The 22376-nt window shown below is 42.2% G+C and overlaps 1 protein-coding gene across 1 annotated transcript in view; it reads right to left on the bottom strand.

The window, feature by feature from the left end:
* The window catches only part of epha5 (EPH receptor A5), a gene marked incomplete at both ends in the record, with an annotated part of 148529 nt that overhangs the window by 30915 nt on the left and 95238 nt on the right, over positions 1-22376 (bottom strand). Inside the window, 4 exons of the mRNA XM_080743548.1 lie at positions 9597-9699; positions 10098-10167; positions 10349-10438; positions 15841-15965. Of these exons, the coding sequence (XP_080599674.1) occupies positions 9597-9699; positions 10098-10167; positions 10349-10438; positions 15841-15965 (388 nt within the window). The remainder of the gene's footprint in view (positions 1-9596; positions 9700-10097; positions 10168-10348; positions 10439-15840; positions 15966-22376) is intronic.

Raw genomic sequence — 22376 nt, 5'->3', positions numbered from 1 at the left:
ACACACACACACACACACACACACACACACACACACACACACACACACACACACACACACACACACACACACACACACACACAGAGGAGTCCTGCCCAAATCTTTCCCATCACAGTGTGGTAGCCAGGGTTACTGGGTGAGCAGCTGGGTGCTCTGGCTGGGAGGGCGCGGGGGGGGAGAGATGGGACGATTGTGTGTGTGTGTGTGTGTGTGTGTGTGTGTGTGTGTGTGTGTGTGTGTGTGTGTGTGTGTGTGTGTGTGTGTGTGTGCGTGTGCGTGTGCATGTGTGTGTGTGTGTGTGTGTGCGTGCGTGCGTGCGTGCGTGCAGTCTATGCATGCGCCTTGGGAGGGGGGGTCATTCAGTGTTTGGTTTTCTGGATACGATGAGTCAGGGGGGTTTAGTGCTTGTAGTCCGGGAGGCAGGCCCAGCGGCAGCCCTCATAATGTCGTCTGCTTACTTTTTTTCACTATTATTTCCTGTTAGCATATACCTTGGGCCATCACAAGTTCATACTGAACACCCCCAACTCGGGGCCGTTTGGTCGCAGGGGCCCAAAAACCAATTTTTTGGTACCTGTCTCTGGCGAAATTATGTAAATGTATAAAATAATTCACTAAAATTACATACATTGTCACACACGTATGAAATTTGGTATGGAGTATCCTGACACATAGGGGTAAGTGGCAAAATAGGATTATAGTGCTTACTACCAATGTATTTTAAGATATCACCCTCAACATCCCCAGAAACACAATAAAATTGCTGTCCGCTTGACACATTATCATCAAATATGATCATTTTCAAGCAGGTTATGGTGAATATAATGACCTCTCCTGTATATAGAAGACTTCCCACATTCATAAGCTTCAATTTGAGCCCAAGATGATCTTCTCATCTTCAGAATTACTGTTTCTGTAGCCAAAATACTGCACTATACCTCAAATCGGAGAAAATATAATATTCAGTCAGTAGCTTTACAGAAGCCTATAATCCAACAATGGGTTCACAAGTACTGCTGTTTGAAGTTATAAACATGAAAAATTAATACTAGCAGGGAAGCAAATGTTGTTAAATGTTATTAAAAATATGTTTGATATGCACAAAATAGCTTGTTGCAATACAAAAATCAAACATCGGTTCGACGTGGAGCGGTGAATCTGAGCAGCTATATCCTGTGTGTGTGTGTGTGTGTGTGTGTACTGTGTGTGTGTGTGTGTGTGTGTGTGTGTGTGTGTGTGTGTGTGTGTGTGTGTGTGTGTGTGTGTGTGTGTGTGTGTGTAGGGACAGGTTATTTAAACGACAAACTGTACTGTACTGTACCTTACTGTATTGTACCTTACTGTACAGTAGTACCATACTGTACCTAACTATACCTAAATGTACTGTACCTTACTGTATTGTACCTTACTGTACTGTACCTAACTATACCTAAATGTACTGTACCTTACTGTACTCTATCTTACTGTACTGTACCTTACTGTACCTTACTGTACTGTACCTTACTGTATCGTACTGTAGTATAGTACGATACAGTAAGGTAGAGTAACTGTACCTTACTGTACTGTACTGTATCTTACTGTACTGTACTCTACCTTACTGTACTCTACCTTACTGTACTGTACTGTACTGTACCGTACTGTACCTTACTGTACTGTAAGCTCTCATAGCATAGAGTGGAGCATATAAGCACTATAAGCCTATACTACTATAAACACTTTTGACCACAACAAATAGTGTAAAAGCGATAGCTTGTTTTGGTCAAAAGTGTTTTTATTTTTCATGAATCCGGTACTAGTTGTCGTTACAAACACATACAAGCCATCACACTCTGCTTACCAGATGTTATGCTTTTATGTATTTTGCCAAGTCCCGGAAAAGATGCCCTGTGATTGGCCATTACAGTCACTTTGACTGGCCAAATGCTCACCCCAAAACATTATTATGAGATTGTGGTGGCTTGTGTGGGACAACCAAGGCATGGATGTGTTTGTAATGACAACTAGTAACACACTCATGAAAAAGAAAATCACTTTTGAACACAACAAATAGTGTAAAAGTGCCGGGTTCTGCTGTGGAAACTGGACAATAGCATTTCTACCTAATAGACCCCATGGTCTTTTGGGATCAATATAAGTAGGACAATTAGCCTAGAAGTGATTTTTTAGGGCGGAGTTGTCCTTTAAGTTATACAAGTAGATGAGTGGAACTATGAACTCATCACCGTACCCCTTTCCCCCCATCAACCATAGTAGATGAGGGATGCAGTATGTTGGTTGGTAGGTAGTTAGATGAGGGATGCAGTATATGGTGGTAGATATGGTGGTTAGATGAGAGATACAATATGGTGGTAGATAGGTTGGTAGATGAGAGATTCAGTATGGTGGTAGGTAGGATGTTAGATGATGGATGCAGTTTTTTGGTAGGTAGGTAGGTAGGTAGGTAGGTAGGTAGGTAGATGAGAGATGCAGTATGGGGGTAGGTAGGTACAGTAGTTAGATGAGGTATGAAGTATGGTGGTAAGTAGGTAGGTAGGTAGTTAGATGAGGGATGCCGCATGGTGGCTGGTAGGTAGTTAGATGAGGGATGCAGTATGGAGGTAGGTTGGTAGGTAGTAGATGAAGGGATGCTGTATGGTGTCAGGTATAGGTAGTTAGATGAGGGATGCAGTTTGGCGGTAGATACTGTAGGTAGTTAAATAAAGTATGCAGTATGGTGGTAGGTACAGTAGGTAGTGCATCTGTAGACCACTTTAGTGCAACTGTAGAATGCTTTAGTGAATCTGTAGATCAAATGCATCTGTAGTCCACTGTAGTGAATCTGTATACCACTGTATGCATCTATAGACCACTTTGTCATATACTATGGATGCGGTATCAGTACTCGAGGTATCAGTACTCGCCCCGATACCAGCCTATTTTGCTGTACTCGTACTTGTCCGATTTTGCTCACAGCAGTGCCAGTCCATTACCATTTTGTCCTAAGACACAGTTTTGTGTGTGTTAGTTCAACTAATGAACAGTGTTTTCACCTTCTCTCACTCTAGGCATGACAACATAATTATTTAAAGCATTTTAATTTGGAGTGCCACACACTATTTAAGCACTTGTACAGAAACGTAACTTACAGTATCGGTATTCGGTATCGGCAAGTACTAAATTAAGTACTCATACTTGTACTTGGTCAGCAAAAAAGTGGTATCGGGACATTCCTACACTGTATAATGTCTATGAGACATTATTCCTGGCCCATTGCAGGAGGGACGCCCCGCCCCCAACAACCCAGTCAGTCTACAGGGTACTTCCGGGTTCTGTCAGGCAGTCAGGCATTCATGCATATGTTGCAAGTCAAATTATTTCCCTCAACTTTTATCTCGTTTTTTTTTAGCTGTACTGTACTTTCACAACTGCCCCCCACTGGGGGCCCCAAGGCTGAGGAATATCTTGCCCCTACACGTCAGAGCTGTACAGTCAATTGGTATTTTTCATCTTTATCAATCAAATATAGTATGCCTTTCCTTTACTGGTGCTGATGTTTTCTTTTTGTTCCTTGTATTCTTCTTTGTATTTTATGCTGTTATCTTTTTATTATATTCTATTGTTTTGTTTTAACATGTGCAGCACTTTGCGCGACCTGATCATGTTAAATGTGCTTTATAAATACATTTTGAGCTGTGCTGAGTTGAGATGCAGTATACTGTAGTGATCTATACATTAGATACGGTACAGTGGTCAATGTATGTGGTCTATAGATACAGTACAATGGTCTATATATGAGGTACAGTGGTCTATAGATGCACTACAGTGGTCTAGAATAGATGCAGATCTCATGCGGCTATTTCTTTTTTCATACCTCTCTCCCACAGGGGAACTTTTGCTATACTGTATTATTATTGTATTGCAAAGAGCTATTTTGTGCATATCAAATATATTTTTAATACCATTTAAAAACATTTGCTTCCCTGCTAGTGTTCATTTTTCATGTTTATAACTTCAAACAGCAGTACTTGTGAACCCATTGTTAGATTACAGGCTTCTGTAAAGCTACTGACTGAATATTATATTTTCTCCGATTTGAGGTATAGTGCAGTATTTTGGCTACAGAAACAGTAATTCTCAAGATGAGAAGATCATCTTGGGCTCAAATTGAAGCTTATGAATGTGGGAGGTTTTCTATATACAGGAGAGGTCATTATATTCACCATAACCTGCTTGAAAATTATCATATTTGATGATAATGTGTCAAGCAGACAGCAATTTTATTGTGTTTCTGGGGATGTTGAGGGTGATATCTTAAAATACATTGGTAGTAAGCACTATAATCCTATTTTGCCATTTACCCCTATCTGTCAGGATACTCCATACCAAATTTCATACGTGTGTGACAATGTATGTAATTTTAGTGAATTGTTTTATACATTTACATAATTTCGCCAGAGACAGGTACCAAAAAATGGGTTTTTGGGCCCCTGCGACCAAACGGCCCCGAGTTGGGGGTGTTCAGTATGAACTTGTGATGGCCCAAGGTATATGCTAACAGGAAATAATAGTGAAAAAAAGTAAGCAGAGGACATTATGAGGGCTGGGCCTGCCTCCCGGACTATTGCTCAGTCCCCTAACTTCCTGCTGTATTGTGGAAGGGGGGGGTCTGTGCATTTGTGTGCATGTTGGTATGATTGTGTGTGTGTGTCTGTGAGTGTGTGTGCGTGTGTGCGTGTGTGCGCGTGTGTGCGTGTGTGTGTGTGTGTGTGTGTGTGTGTGTGTGCACGCGCGTGCGTGTGTTAGCATGGCTCAGGGTGGAGAGATTGAGTGTTGACTTGCAAGGTTGCCAATTTAACCCTGTTAAGGGAACCATAATGGTCCATTTGCACACTCAGAGTTAAATCAACACGCAGAATGTTACTGTGTACCCTGAAACAGCCTTATGAGTGTTCATTTAACAGTATTAAATGAACACCCTGGATTTTATGGTCTACCATTCTGTGAAAGAAGCACAAATGCACTATGCGCAACTTTGTATGAATACATAGTAAAATGAGAATTAAATGAGTGATTCAAATAATGGCTGGGGTCAACATGGGGACAGACCGTTTAAATAACGATAGCAGTATGTACCGGTATGTACCGTTATGGATGGATGGATGGATGGATGGATGGATGGATGAATGGATGGAAGAGTAGATGGATGGATGGATGGATGGCCACTGGCCAGACAGATAGATTAAAAACGTGAACATTTCATGATGGATTGATGGATTTCTACATCAATCTATCCATCCAAACCCTCACACTCTCGTGACGTTCGATTAAAGAAAGAAAATAACCAAAAACAGGAGGGGGGTGGGGGGGATAGCCCATCTAAAAGCTCACAACGCATCGCGAGTAGAACTGATTTAAACATTTTGCCAAATTCAAATACTCCAAGTAAAAATACCTCAAAATTGTACAGTACTTGAGTAAATGTTACTTTACACCACTGGTAAAACATGAATGAACCACCATCTGTCCAGTAACAGCTTGCTAATGAAACAGAGGCCTTTTGCCATGTAATGGTAATTACAGTTCTATAAAATGACACAGACCACACATCTGCATGGCTTAAAACCCCCGCTGGCAGAAACATCTATCTATGGAGTTCAGTCTTTGCATGTAACCAAGAATGCTGACTCCATGGGAACAAAGAGCCGGGGCTTGTTTTAATGAATAAAGCGTTATTTTAACTAATCTGTAAGGTAGACTATATGTTAGTTAAAGTTATACCATGTAACTTTTTTTATAAAACAAATCTTAAAATTGTCCTAACTGTTAAATCGCTAAAGTTTTAGAACACCCACTCTGTTATTTTCAGCTTCTGAAGCCTTCTCTTTATATGTTTTCTATGAGTTGTGAGGGGGGGAGAATTTCCCGGCAAAATGATGTCATCTCCCACATGATACACTAACGGCCAATCACAGCGCAGATCATACACCACCGGCCAATCACAGCGAGTCTTGCTGTCTCTAAAGGAAGTAGCTTCCCTCAGCAACTGTGTTTACATTGGTGAAGGAATCTTGCTTGCTACTCCCTCAATCCTGGTCTAAAAATGACGGGAGAGGGCTCTACGGATGCGTATCGGCGAGGCGGAGGTGCTCGTGACGGCCGCGGTGGTCCGCGCGCGGCGACTCCGGCCGAAAAAAGCAATATCGTTACTGACCATTAGTTGAGCAGCTTCCACAGTACAGCTTTAATACAATGCAGGTAGTGGCTCAGGAGGTAACCAGAAGGTTCCCAGTTCGATCCCGGGCTCACCCAGCGTTAGTGTCGAAGTGTCCTTGAGCAAGACACTGTCACTCTAATTGCTCCCTTGCATGGTTTCCTCCACCGTTGTATGGGTGAATGTAATGCACGTCGTTGTAAAGCGCCTTGGAAAAAGGAGCTAAATAAATGCACCATTTACCAGTTACCATTTAGGTAAAAAGCACAAGTGCAGTACATGGCTAGCTCTTCCATTGATAAATGAAGTTATCTCTGGTAGTATACAATAGTTAAGGATTGCAGCTTTAACCTTGATCGATAAAGGGCAGTGACACTGGTTCATTCAGTGTGTGTGCGACTGCGTGAGTTTGTGTTTGCATGAGTGCTTGTTTTGTGCTGTGTGTGTGTGTGTGTGTGTGTGTGTGTGTGTGTGTGTGTGTGTGTATGTGTGTGTGTGTGTGTGTGTGTGTGTGTGTGTGTGTGTGTGTGTTTGTGTGAGTGCGTCCATGCATGTGTGTGTGTGTGTGTGTGTGTGTGTGTGTGTGTGTGTGTGTGTGTGTGTGTGTGTGTGTGTGTGTGTGTGTGTGTGTGTGTGTGTGTGTGTACGTTTGCACAGGTGCTTATTTATGTGCCATGTGTCTATGTGTGTGTGTGTGTGTGTGTGTGTGTGTGTGTGTGTGTGTGTGTGTGTGTGTGTGTGTGTGTGTGTGTACGTGTGCGTGCGTGTGTGAGTGTGACAGGCTGATTCTGCACATTAGCTCTATAGCGTGTCTAAAAGCAGGTCAGCCAGAGGTCATGTGACCTGAAGTCATGGCAATGCAGAGTGTCAGCACTAATGCAGCACAAAGCAAACACACTGCCATGCAACACTGACACAAACACACTCAACCACTTTCACCATTTTTGCTTGACACTATATTATGACAAAATAGGGCATTAATTGACGAGAAAACGAAAACACAAACACAATTTAAAGTAACAGCAAAGGTGATAAACCCTCCCCTAGATCAGGGGTTAGGGTTAGAATCTCTTTTTGTCTCAGCCTCTCAGGGCACCAAATAAATATTTTTTTTAATCCGAGGCACCTCTACATTATAATTTTCACTCCCAGCACCTTATATTTATAGCATATTGTCGGGTGGAAACCTTGTATGTCAAAAAACGTTCGTTTTGTATTTATCATCTATAAAATGTACTAAACTAGTGAAAACAGCAGATCTACAAGCACACAGTGCATGTAGATCGGCTGTTTTCACTAGTTTTGTGCGACAGTCTTATATGATGAAGCAGTGCTTTGCTTTACCAAAAGACGTACACGTTTGAAACTTGGAGATACGAGATTTCTGTGATTTTAGTGATTATGTTGTGAGGAAAAGGTTGAGATAATAGCCATTTTGGTTAGAACTGACTGAAAATAACTTTGTACTTCAAGTTTAAAATGATACTAAATATTTTTTCAAATGTCCAAATAAATTCCAAATATTATCAAATTATCTCGCGGCACACAGGGGTGCCCCGTCACCCACTTTGAAAACCCCCTGCCCTAGATGATGATGCGTACATCCAGAAACAAATGAACTCACCTTTCTGAGCTTAATTATTAAAAAAACTACAGATTACCGAAAAACCACTGAATGTTGAAAGGTCAGTTTTTTTTTGGTGTAATTGAGGCCAGGAAACTAGTAAAAAAATATATAAATTTGATGTCATAAGACCTTTAAAGTCTGTATTAGGAATTATGATTGTAATGTATACTGTTAATGTATGACAACAGAGCTTTATGGATTAGTGCGAGGCAGAAGTCTTACTTCAATGACACTATCTTGATCATGTACTGTACATTTCAGTGTATCCAGTGGTGGGAAAAGTACTCACATGTTTTACCTAAGTAAAAGTATCAATAACAAGTCAAAGTCCGGAATTCAAAATTTACTTGAGTAAAAGTACAAAAGCATTGATATCAACATATACTTAAAGTACCAAAAGTAAAAGTAGTCATTGTGCAGAAGAATGTCCCAAGTTAAAAATGTAACTATAGTAGCTAAAGCTCTCAAATAAATGTAGTGGAGTAAAAAGTATGATATTTGGATCCAAGATGTAGTGGAGTAGAAGTGAAAGTATTTGAAATTGGAAATACTCAAGTAAAGTTCAAATACCTCAAAATGTTACTTAAAGGGGAAGACCACCCATTTTCAATATTGAACTATGTCATTAATATACCTTAGAGGAGTTGTGTGGAAATAAAAAAAAAGTTCCCCCCCTTCTGTGTTGCCTAGAACTGGAGGATTGATTTTGGGGTTTGTATTGTAAAGTACAATGTGTGATGTCATCAAGTTGTAATTTACAATACAAACCCCAAAATCAATCCTCCAGTTCTAGGCAACACAGAAGAGGGGGAACTTTTTTTCTCTTTCCACACAACTCCTCTAAGGTATATTAATGACATAGTTCAATATTGAAAATGGGTGGTCTTCCCCTTTAAGTACAGTACTTTATACCATAAAGTGTATCTCCCGGGCATTGAATGAACCCTTGTATCTCTTTTCTAGCTGATATAAAGGACATATCATAACATTGTAATAGTGTGTATTTATCAAACAATGGATTGATATATATATATTTTCTTAACAACACAGTGATGCATCAATACTGAACATTGTGACCTGAATTTGTGGGCCGCTGTCGTTTTAGGCTCACTGCTTTTGTTTGCCAATTGATGACTGTGTATGACTGGAAAAAGAGAATGCACCCACTGCAGTGACTCACTGTGAATGATAACCAAATCCGTTTTATCCTGCAAGCTTGTCATTTTAGCACTTGGTTAGTAACAGAGCTCTATAAAATATAGTATTGAAGGTCTGTCCATAGGATGAACCCTACTAATTCTGATGAACCCAAGGCCTGTCACTCTAACGCCACTATTTCCAATTACACGCAAGATCCACTTGCACACAAGATATCACAGACATCTAAGGGGAAGATAGCTATGAAATGTGTGGACAAAACAACACATACCGGTACTAATGAAATTAAACCTGCACAAGAAGATGGCATCAACCAAAAGTAGCAGTTCTCAAATTGTGGGGGGAGAAAAATAAATCAAGCCTTAATAATCCAGCACTGTTAGCAGTACAGATGCCGACTGCCAATGTTTTTTATCCCACCAGGATCGCTTTGAGCTATGATTGTAATTGTTCCAAACTCTGCACCAGAGTGTAGCAAAGGGAGTGTCTCTGTGTATAGTGGTACTGCAATCCATGTGTGTGTGGGTGGGTGTGTGTGTGTGTGTGCGCGTGCGTGCGTACGTGCACGTGTGTGTGTGTGTGTGTGTGTGTGTGTGCGTGTTGCGTGCATGGGTGTCCTACCGTCCGCTAAGCAGAAATCCAGCAACCAATGCCATCAAGACCAGCGCCAATGTAATAGAAACCGCTACGATGGACACCTGGGTGCGCTCACTGGAGGCAGCTACTGTTGAGTTAAAAGATGGGAGGTTAGATTTTGTCCCAGAGGGATATTGGTTTTCACAGGCCGTTTCGACACAGAAACACGCAAGAAATTGTTGCATCCAACATGACATAAAGGTAAAGACAAAACATCATCGCCAAGGATATCCATATTTCCCAGCACAACAACAACAACAACATTGTCATGTCAGCAGGACAGTTTGTTTAATGCAAGGGCAGAGTGGACAATAGCCCTGGTAAAGTGATGTTGTTTCCATTTCAGAGATCTATATCTCCGTCCAGATTACGTTATTGTTAAGTGATGATTGAGGGGCTGATCAGTGTCATTTGCTATTGCGATATATAATAACGTACTGTACACTCTCTCTCTCTCTCTCTCTCTCTCTCTCTAGTTGTACTTACAGTAAGGGCTTGTTTGGAACTCAAATCGCCGGCTGAAGGCTCCATATCCTGCTGAAGTCCTCGCTCTTACCTGGAATATATAAATAACGTGTACATTTTGCTGCACTATGAACACTATTAAAACAAAACTTAGAAAGATAATGATTCAAATGCTCATATAGACAGATGTTTGACAGTGGATGTATTCACGATTGGTGACATACGGTACTGACAACTGATTGTTTTTTGGGGGGTTTTGTATATTTTCTGACCTGGAAGATATAAGCTGAAGAAGGCTTCAGGCTGTCCACCACCATCTCTGTCTTTGTGGATTTGATGATGGTGTAACTGGAGTCCTGCTCCTGCAGCGGAGAGAGAGACGGGAGGAGAGAAGAAGAAGAATGTTGAACAAAAAGAAAGAAATAGAATAAGACAGAGAGAGAGAGAGAGAAAGGTGGAGTGAAAGCAAAATAAGCATGCAGGATGTCAGGGGAAGAAAGAGAAAGATGCAGAGAGAGGGATGAGAGAGCGAGAGAGAGCAGGGGAGAGTCAGAGAGGAAGAGAGAGAGAGAGAGAGAGAGAGAGAGAGAGAGAGAGAGAGAGAGAGAGAGAGAGAGAGAGAGAGAGAGAGAGAGGTAAAGTGAAGGAGGGAGAAAACAAGGTGGGGTGGGGTAGACAGAGGAACATAATGTTCTGTACACAGCATAGTATTGATATTAGATTCAATAGTTTTCCATAACTTAGTTGCATACTTAAAAGTATTGAATTGAGCGATAGAAACAGACAGGAAGATGCATTCGATGAAAAATTGCCAACGGATTCCAGACTTCACTGCACACTGGAGCAGCATTCATTCATCAAAGCTCGCGCATGCCGGCACACACACACACACACACACACACACACACACACACACACACACACACACACACACACACACACACACACACACACACACACACACACACACACACACACACACACACACACACATTCACACTTGCACGCATGCACAAAGTCTTATTCATTCATTTAATAAATTCTGTGGAATTCAGTTAGCACAATCAATAAACACTGCACTGTTGACAGAGTAATAAAGAATATGCATGGAGTTTACACTATCATGACAATTAGTTTACCTGACAGTGTGTCGTTGCAACAGTAATTCTGCAAACTGTATGAAAAGACGGTGTATGTGTGTCTCTGCATTATCTATCGAACAAGAAAAGTTTGTGTGTTTTTTCTTAAATAATATTTATCCCACGATTTTTGTAACCCATTTTTTCACCCAGTGCCAATTACCTAACCTGTAATCCTGGTTTCTGCTCTCCCTCTGCCGCGCCTGGTGAGACAACGGACTGACCTCATGCTTCCTTCAGTGCATGAGTAGTCCAAGTTGCTTCTTTTCACCAGACAGGGGGGATTTCCCCGGTTTGGACGTAGCAAGTGGAAGGAACACTTTATTCAAACCAGTTCCTTTCTCCTGCATCAGGCGCCCCGGGTGGCCAGGGGGAGGCATTAAAAGTATGTTTAAAAGTGCGTTTAAGAGAAAAATATACAGATAAGTTCATATTAGTATTTGTGTGTATCTGTATGTCGTTTTGTCGAACGACATTCGTTTTGTACTTATCATTTAAAAAAATGATTTAAAATAGTGAAAATAGACGATCTACAAGCACACAACGCCTTGTGTGCTTGTAGATCTGCTATTTTCACAAGTCTTGCACCAAAGCCTTGCATGATGAAGCAGGGCTTTACTTTTACGGGGGGAAAAAAACACACATTTGAAACTTGGAGTTACGAGGTTTCTGCCCGACAGTGACGGTGTGTGTGTGTGTGTGTGTGTGTGTGTGTGTGTGTGTGTGTGTGTGTGTGTGTGTGTGTGTGTGTGTGTGTGTGTGTGTGTGTGTGTGTGTGTGTGTGTGTGTGTGCGTGCGCACGCGCTGCACGCGCTTGCGTGTGTGCGAGCGCGTGCTTATGCTTGTCTACGGATCAGTTTCCCAACTCTAACCACATGAGGTTGAGACACTGCTAAATGCCCCCTCCATTAGCCTAAAGCCATTAGCTAACCACTGACCACAACTCTCCCAGTCTCCCCTGTACACCACCCATCTGACCTTCCAGGACAAGAAGAGAGCGGGGAACCAACCAGATAGAATGAAAGAGGAGAGGAGAGGAGAGGAGACACAGGAGAAGCATTACATCGCTGAGCTTGTGCTCCGGCCTTGGTTAAGAAAGAGCAGCATTAATGCCAGATCAAAAACTGTATTTTCCGCTCTGTGATCTCACCCATATCTCAGCATTTACTGGACAGAGAATTCAAGAAGTGAAACAGAGTAACTGATACACTCCATGTTGGAGCCTCCGTGTCTGAGTTGAAGATAAAAATAGTAGGTTCTAAACGCCAATACATGTACAGAATATATCAATAAAAAAGAATCCTTGTTTCTTTAAACAGGTCAATGTGGGAAAGACACTGCACTGTGCTTTGAGCAAGGCAGTTCATTGAACACGGCCAGTTTAGTTACAGCAGGTAGACAGTGAGTTAATAAGCTCCCCTAAAGGCTCTCACAAAAGTCCATCATTTACACCTGTAACTAAGGGTGATCGGGCCATCGCTGTCCGAGCTCCTAGGCTCTGGAATGCTCTACCTGAGACAATTCACCTCACCTATTCCCTTTGTTTAAATCACTATCAAAATGTTCCAGAAAGCATTCCTGTAAATAACCCTTTCTTTGTTTCATTATCTTTTGATCATGGTTTTAATTTTCATTTGCTGTGTTCCTGTATGTGAGTGTGTGTGTGCATGCCTACAGTATGTTTTATCTTTGAGGGCTTATTTGGATTAATCTGGCATAAAAGGTGTTGGGGGACCTGTATTTCATTTTGTCCTGATGCGACCTGTGCGACAGAGTTGTATCATAATGATAAACAACAGGAGTCACACTGCTATATATTCCTGGGCAGTGGGGAGCATTTTAATACAGCTTTGAAGAGAGGACCTTGAGATTGAGGACCTTTCACATAACAGTCCTTCTTGTAGTTTCAACATAGCATGGCTCTCTTCTTTTTTTAATCTTCCTTGCCATGAATTAAATAAACTATGTTCTACTTTGAACTAAACAGAGCTGCCTTGGATCCTTTCTAAGTTCCCCACCTCATCATTGCACCTTTTTGATACCTTTATAACGGAATGGAACTTGATTATTTGTCCTAAATAGCATCAGGGTTTCCGCCACCGTTATATAGGCCAGGCGCCCCGCCCGGTCTGATATCGCCCCCCGCCCGGCCAGACGTCCAGGGAAAATGATGCAAAATTCCTCCTAAAAGCGTACAGGCAGGCGACACGGCTCTGGAATGTGTTCAAGAATGTGCATGCATCCTGCCTCGCTGCGCTGTCTATCAGCGCACATTAACACCAGATAGATTTGTGTTACATAGTTGTTATTTTTTATTCTTTTGTGCTGTGCTGTATGGCTGCAGCGTGCAGAGCATACACCATACCCCTTTTTTGCAAAGAGACTTCACGTCGTCGTCATTAGACACACACACACACACACACACACACACACACACACACACACACACACTTGCAGAGAGAGGGAGAGCTATATTATTAGCCGACATGCTAACAGTGCCGCTATGTGTCCGATGGGACGCGATGCCAGATGAGAACCACAACAAAAAGTTTTCATCATCTTCACCTCCCAGCGAGTCAACAGTTTGCAAATGCGGATCCTACATGCTGCCTGCATTAACATTGGATATGTTTCTTTAGCCTACTTGAACGGGGCAATAGTGTTCCGTTTCTCTCTCTCGCTCTCTCTCTCTCTCCCCCCCAGTCCCTCCCGTACGAACGTTGTGCAGTGCAGGCTTGCTGGCGTGTGAGCTTGATGAAAACCGCTAATCTACAGGCTCACATTATGCAAAAAAAAGACATGCATCCGGACGCGATGAGCGCTCAACTGCAACTAATTCAAAATCGCGCAATGCAACCCGTAAAGCGACATGCCTCATTGTGCGAACACGAAGTGACTGTTATGGAGAAACTAGTCTTTAGCTGTGAGTTTTCTCAATCCCCCAAAACAGGCACAGGAGTAGCGCTAGGTAGAGAGGCGCGTGTGTGTCTTTGTTTTCAAAGAGTCAGAACAAACTCCTGGGCTGGTGATCAACACTGCTTTTCCGACGTTTCCTCCCAACAGCGACACATATCCACACGTTACTGAGCTGCATGTGTGTCCAGCCTGCTTGCAAGTGTTTGTGTGTTAAGATAAACACATCTCCAACTCCGACCGTCTAACTTTGCTCAGCGTTGCCATGTTTTGTTTGTGAGAGAAACAAGCAATCAGGTCTATGCAAATAAAATGTATGTTTTTGTAGTGGAGTAAAGGTACAATATTTGGATCCGAAATTGTGGTGGAGTAGAAGGAATCAAAATACTGAAAACTGGAAATAAGTAAAGTACAAATACCTTGAAAATAATTAAGACACTTCTCTTTACTTCTTTAGGCCAAAAATGATAAATGTTCTCTTATTATTTTGAGGGCAAAAATAAGAATTAATATTAAAAATTAAGTGAATTAATTACTGGAATTAATTAATTAATTATCAAAAAAATTCGGCGCCCCGCGCTTCGCGCGGGTGCGAGATCCCCCCCTGGTCAAGACTTTTTCCTGCAGGAAACCCTGTAGCATGGCTCTCTAATCTTAAAGCTAAATCACTTCTAGGCTCATTTTCCTACTTATATTGATCCCAAATGACTGTCCATGGCTTTGTTGTCCCACACAAGCCTCCACACTCTCATAAATCCTGTTTTGGGGTGAGCATTCGGCACAAGTGCCAATCAAAGTGACTGTACTGGCCAATCACAGGACATCTTTTACGGGACTTGGCAAAACACATAAAAGCATAACATCTGTTTAGCAGAGTGTGATGGCTTGTGTGGGACAACGGTGACATGGATGTCTTTGTAATGACAACTAGTAACACATTAAAAATAAAAACACTTTTGACCGCAACAAATAGTTGCTTATGGCTTATAGGCTCCACTCTATGCTATGAGAGCTTCTGGGTTCTGCTGGGGAAACTGGACAACAGGGGCATTTCTGCCTAATAGACCCCATGGACAGTCTTTTTGGATCAATATAAGTGGGGAAATGAGCCTAGAAGTGATTTAGGGCAGAGTTGTCCTTTAAGTACAGTGCTTGAGTAAATGTACTTGGTTGCTTTACCCCCCTGCTGTTATGACAGCCTACAACACCTCAAGAATAGACTATCGAAATGCGTGTATTATTAATCCTGGCAGCCTGCTCTGCTGTAACTCATCAACACACATCACGATGCATGAGGAGTAGGTGGTGTCTGTGAAGACGTCCATGAAAGGGGGCAGCGTTCTCCAAAAGATATCGTCACTGTCGGGCAGAAACCTTGTATCTCCAAGTTTCAAATGTATACATTTTTTCGCAAAGCAAAGCCCTGCTTCATCATACAAGGCATCGCACAAAAGTAGTGAAAACGGCTGATCTACAAGCAGCGGCGGAGCGAGGCGTTGTGTGCTTGTAGATCGGCTGTTTTCACTAGTTTAAATCAAAAATGACAAAACAAACGGTTTTGGACATACAAGGTTTCCACCCGACAACGACGATATGTAACATCACAGCAACTCAGGAGAGAGAGAGAGAGAGAGAGAGAGAGAGAGAGAGAGAGAGAGAGAGAGAGAGAGAGAGAGAGAGAGAGAGGGGAATGAAGTTGTGCTTCTTTTTACCTTTTCAAAGTACTTGATCTCATACTCCAGGATGATCCCGTTGGGTCTGTCGGGCTCCGCCCAAGAAACGGCAATGCTGTTCTTCCCCACGTGACCTTTCCTCACCACGCTGACTGGTGAGGGTGCTGCACACACGCACACGCACACACACACACACACACACACACACACACACACACACACACACACACACACACAACAAAGAGATTACGACAGTAAGCAAACAACCTGGCAGAGAGTGAAATCCCAGTAATAATGTAAAAATATGATGCAAGCCCAGTGCAATCGTTTCTTTCATTCCATTTCATTCAATCCCATTTGATTGAGATGTAACACCACAATAAACTGTGATTAAACGGAAGGGAAAAGGAACCAGAGATCCAATATTAGCCGACTTTTACCCAAATCCAGCCAGTAAACCTGAAATGTCTTTCTGTGTTTGGTTTTCAGCCGCTGATGGCTGCGCGCCATAAAACATTTTTACAGCAGACGAGACATCAAAATGGAATACAATAAAGAACAGCAAGGAGAATAAAAAGTAATACTCAGATAATCTTTGCTGCGTTTAAATAAAGAGACTGCTGGCAAAGCTGGATGAAACCGAGATAACTGAGCACAATATGCACAGGCAGTGCATAATTCTATAACGTCAAAGAGGGAATTGTCCTGTAGATTATTTAACATAGCTTTCTTATCGATGTCCGACTCTCACATCGCCTTTCCTTTTGTAGGATGGCATAATGGATTGAAGGTATCTGGAGAAGGACGCGAGAGGACATACTAAATCAAGAGAGGAAAAAACAAACTAAATATTAACTAATTTAATACCGTCGGACAAGTTTTTTTTTTTTTTTTTTTAAGATTTGTTTTTGGGCTTTTATGCCTTTATTGGATAGTACAGTAGACTGACAGGAAACGGGGGGAGAGATGGGGAGAAACATGCGGCAAAGGTCGTCCGGATCAGGAATCGAACCGGCGACGCCGCCAGGCATCAATGCCTATATGGTATGCGCTTAGACCAGTAGGCCACCGGGCGCCCTGCCGTCGGACAAGTTTGATGGGAAATATTCAATGGTCGAGTTTGACAAGTTCCTTATTTTGACTCTGGATAGCGCTGTTCGCTAGCTTATGGGCACCAATTATTTCCGGGGTAACAAGATGGTCTTCTGATACTTTGATGACGTCACCAGAACAAAAACAGCGTTTCCCTTTTTTGGGGAAAAATAAAAATAGCCATGATGAATGTGAATGGAGGAAAGGGGCTGAGAGCAAGCTCGACAACGGAAACGGATATCTTCACATCTTTTGAGCCCTCCCGCGAGCAAATGTAGATTATTCTTTTCAAAGGTTTGTGAAAATCTCTCAGAAGGGTGGTAGGGAACGACATGTTTCAAAAACAATGTTGGCAGTAAATTAGTTAAATGTTTGGTTAGTTTTCTTTTTCTTTTTTGGTAACAGCTTCACACTCACAGAGTTAAATGAACACTGTGGATTGTACTGTGTAAATACAGGTCGGATTGTCTCGCTGTCACAGTAATGAGTGCGTGTCCATCATCAGGCCATCCTGACGTAACCTGAACCGCTGCTCCGTCTCCCAGAGGACCAGTTGGAGACTCTCTGTCATCTAAAGAGCTTTTAACCAGCCAAAACGCTCCCTAAGGCAACAACATAATACTGTAGCTCACATACATACAGTACAGTATGTGCGTGCATGAGCGATTGAGCGTGCACAAGTGTGTGTGTGTTTGTGAGTGACCTTTCCTGACTATAATTACAGTATGCTTCTATGTAGAGTATGAGCGTGCATGAATGTGTGTCTGTATGCTCATAAAAGCATACTGTCGTTGTCGGCTGGAAACCTCGTATCTCCAATTTTCTAATTTGTAAGTTCTTTCGCAAAGTAAAGCCCTGCTTCATCAAGGCCGTCTCACAAAAGTAGTGAAAACAGCCGATCTACAAGCACACAACGCCTCGCGGTGCGAGGCGTTGGGTGCTTGTAGATCAGCTGTTTTCACTAGTTTAAATCATTTTTAAAATGATAAATGCAAAATGAAAGGTTATGGACATACAAGGTTTTTACCCGACAACGACGATACGTAAGTGTGCGCACACATTTATAGTAGGTATGTGCATGGATCATGAGTGTGTATGTGCGTGCGTATGTGTCTGTGTGTGTGTGTGTGTGTGTTTGTGTCAGCCACACACCGTTTAGATTTCAATAGCCTCAGCAGAGCTCATGGGGGAATAGATCAGTGCTACAAACAGAGTAACTGTATCCTGAGTGGACGGGCACACAGCCCTGTTATCACCAACATCTTAAAAGCCCGAAACATGAGACAGACACAATCTCACACACGCGCATGCACGCACGCACACACTCACTCACACACATTACGGACACACACAAACAATTGCTCCTACGCTGTAAACTAAAGACTAAAGACCTGGAGAGGAGAAAGAGTTGCCCTGTTGTTCTCTTCACCTATTCCTCTTTTCCTTTTCCAAAGGAACAGTGATCGGTCCTCATGTCCTCTTTTTGTGCCTTTTCTTTTCATCTACAGTATAGAGGCGGTTGAGACGACTGACTGACCGAGATCACAAAGGCACTGGTGGGATTGAAACCCAGTGACCTTTACACAAACTGTATCTCTTAGACTTAGCCCATTTAGACCTGAGGCCGATTCCACAAATGCCTTCTTTTTTTCTTTTAAGATTTTTTTTTGGCTTTTCTGCCTTTATTGATAGTATTACAGTGAAGATAGGATAGGAAACAGGGAGAGAGAGATGGGGAGTGACACGGAGCAATGGTCGTCGGGATTCTAACCTGCGACACACTGTCAGGCTATGTGGCATGCACTCGGACCACTAGGCCAGCGGGCGCCGGGCACCCTCCACAAATGCCTTCTAAATCAGTAGTTTTGTGACAAAGACTTTTTGTGTCAAATTGATAAATACATTTGGCTGAAATTCTCTGTTCTGTTTAGACCAATGCTATGAAATTCAGAAAAAACAGAGTATCTCGGATTCCCTTCCCAGATTGTGTTCTTGGTCAAAACAAGCCCTTTTTCTACGGAGGTTGGTGCCTTGCATTGGTTTCTTCCCCATATTCAAATGTCTGCTAATAAGCCTCTCCATCTCTGCCTTCCTCTGTTTGCTGCATATCAAAATGACTCGGGAGAGGTACAGAAAAACCAAATGTATTGCTGTTATCACAACGTGAAAAACTTGCACTCCAGTGGATGTACAACAATGTCCTTCCTACCCTTTTTGACATCAGACGTAGCTTACAGAGTGCAAAATGACAGGCGAGGATGCAGACAGAGAACGGATAGACAGCACGGAGGGAGAGAGAGAGAGAGAGAGAGAGAGAGAGAGAGAGAGAGAGAGAGAGAGAAAGAGGGAGAGAGAGAGAGAGAGAGAGAGAGAGAGAGAGAGAGAGAGAGAGAGAGAGAGAGATAGTGTCAAACACCAGTCTGATGAGTGATTGTAGGCGTGGAAGAGAGAGAGGCGAACCAGCAGAAGTGAGAAAGGGAGGGGACGTGAAGGAGAGAGGGAAAGGGTGTGATAAAAGACAGATGACATGGAGGGCATTGAAAATGGGGGAAAAACTACAGACAGACAGACAGACAGACAGACAGACAGACAGACAGACAGACAGACAGACAGACAGACAGACAGACAGACAGACAGACAGAGAGCCAAAGCGAATGGATTCAGTACCCAGTGTTAGTCAGGGTAAATAGAATTTCCTACGTAACCTGTATGAATTCCCATATTCCTGTATGAACACCTTCCATTTATCAGAAACAAAGAAAATGTTCTGCTTACCAAGAGACAAACAATATTAACAATATATTGATTTAATTTGGGGAAATGCAGATACTACACATATAGCAGGTCAATGTGTTGTTAAATGCATGATTTAAATGTTCAGTTATTTAATTGTTGTTGTCCGATCAATTGAATGGAATTGATGGATTTAATTGTTTAATGTCAATCAAATATACTGTCTTCTCAGTTGATTATTGCGTAGAGGAGAAGCCCTTTATGATTCATTTATTTGTCATTGTTTATAACTGGTACACTATTGCTTTGGAAAATGTTCCATCATGACGATAATGCTGAAATATATTGAATTGAAGAGGAAGAGAGAGAGAGAGAGAGAGAGAGAGTCAGAAAGACTAAATGTGTCGATGTACGACGTAATGCCATCATGAGACAGCAACACTTCCTCGTTATTAGCGGTAACAGACGTGTGATGTGATCACACATCCTTTTTAGATGTTTCCATTCTGTGGTCGGGGGGTGTCGTTCCCGCTAATTAACAAATCCAGAGCGCAAAAATATGGAAGCACAATTATAAACTTGCCCATGACACACACACAAACACACCAGTGTTAATGTTTTCAGCAAATTTTGATTTAGTCTCGTCTTAGTCTTCTGAAATTGTTTTAGTCTGGTCTAGTCTTAATCGACTACCGTAATTGCCGGACTACAAGCCGCGGCTTTTTTCCCATATTTTGAACCCTGCGGCTTATACAATGCTGCGGCTTATATAGAGATTTTTACAGCTAAGGGCCAGTTAGTTTTACAATGGTCTTTAACAAGGATTTATATATAGATTTGTACAGCTAGCGGCCACCAGGGGCGCTCTAGCGGGAAGTAGGAAGGACACCTGCGGCTTATAGTCAGGTGCGGTTTATATATGTAAACATTTGTTTTTTGTTCTAAATTTAGCTGGTGTGGCTTATATTCAGGTAGGCTTATAGTCCAGCAATTACGGTATATATCAAAATATTTTAGTCTTAGTCTTTTGGGATTAGTCTCAGTCTTTTAGTCTTAGTTTTTTTAAGTCTTTAAACAAGATTTGAAAAGAACAGATAAGTGCTATTCTCAAATGTATAGATAAAATATGTATTTGGCTTTAATTTCATTGCACAGCTACATACCAGTTTTAATGTTTACAGCCATTAGTCTTAGTCTTTTGAATTACACACATAATAGTCTTAGTCTTCTGAAATTGTGTTAGTCTAGTCTAGTCTTATAGACAAAATATCAAAATCTTGTAGTCTTTTAGTCTTAGTCGACAAAATTAACACTGACACACACACACACACACACACACACGCGCACCACGCACACGCACACGCACACGCACACGCACCACACACACACACACACACACACACACACGCACACACCAAGTCTCTTTTTCCAATAACTTTAGTGAGACTCTTTTTTCCCCCCCCTCTCCCCATCGATCTGAACCAGTGCCATATCCTTGCTCATCATAAGGTCAGGAAATCATTGTGAAAAACTGTTGGGCGGACGAACGCAGGTGTCCAGCAGTAACAAGATAAGAGTCAATGTTATCTCAGGATGGAACTCTAAGCCTCTCAAGCCTATATCTGTCTGAGCCATCAGCCAAATCGATACGGCCCTTCAACCGGCTGTTTTATTAGTCTTTAGACGAGAGAGTGTGACAGAGAGAGAGAGAGAGAGAGAGAGGTTTGTAAACAACTTTTTTGTTATTAGTGACACTTGTCTGTTTTGTGGTGCCTGTCAGTGATAAGGAGTCAGTGGCGTCAGTTCGGCAAAAGCTAAGGTATGGCAACATGACTGGTGTCTTGCACACGCGCGAAGCAACAGGCATGATGAATTTATTTTAAGAAGTACATTCCCCCCCCCCCCCCCCCCCCCCCCCCTGTAAGGTACGGCAGCTGCCATACCGTGCCATACCCAATTGATGCCTCTGTAAGGAGTTAACAGATCGGCAGTTTGAACAACATTTACGCTCTCTCTGCCATGTTGAATGTTAGCAGTGGATCACAACACCACTTGAGACCCAACTGTCAACTCTCGCCGACAATGACAACACCGATCTGTCTTTTAAATCGCAAGCGTTCCTTCTTTATTCGCTTCAATACAATAAGTCATCTGAAATAGCAGATCGTTTACGCGATTCATCGTATGAGGAAGTACCTGGGGCTTAAGTGATTAAGATATAAAGTTTCTGTAACACGGCCCCTGGTTCTCCCTCTGTGCTGTGACCTTTTACTGTGCGGGCTGCACCCATTTCATTCTCAGCTATCATGACTATTTTATAATCCATCACACCATGATGGCGTTATGACATAGAAATCCTACTTAATTTATGGACTCCATAGCGGAATTGAAACTCTCAAAAGATCAGCAAAACCTTGACTCAGAAACGATGTTAAAAGATAATAGAAAACATTTATTTACAGCGCTGTAACAGTCACACAACATACACATACATCCTTCACCAACGACAGACAAGACAAGCCTTGCCCTCCCTCTCACAGTTCATTATTTCATCTGCTAAAACAAAAACATCTATTCCTTCTCTTTCCCTAGCTCATTAAACGCGAAGAACCTTATCTCTTTCTCACAGTCGTAAAACAAAGAGGCACTATGTGGCACCCTGACCTCCTTACCTATCCTCCCCTCTTCCCTAGTCTAGCAGCTGAGTCTCAGGGTCAGCAAATAGCAGTCAACAAGATATAATAATATAT

The sequence above is a fragment of the Nannobrachium achirus genome, assembly GCF_963921795.1.
Source record: "Nannobrachium achirus genome assembly, chromosome: 15".
Classification (NCBI taxonomy): Eukaryota; Metazoa; Chordata; class Actinopteri; order Myctophiformes; family Myctophidae; genus Nannobrachium; species Nannobrachium achirus.
The sequence above is the reverse complement of the archived record's forward strand: the minus strand, read 5'-3'. Positions and strand labels throughout refer to the sequence as shown.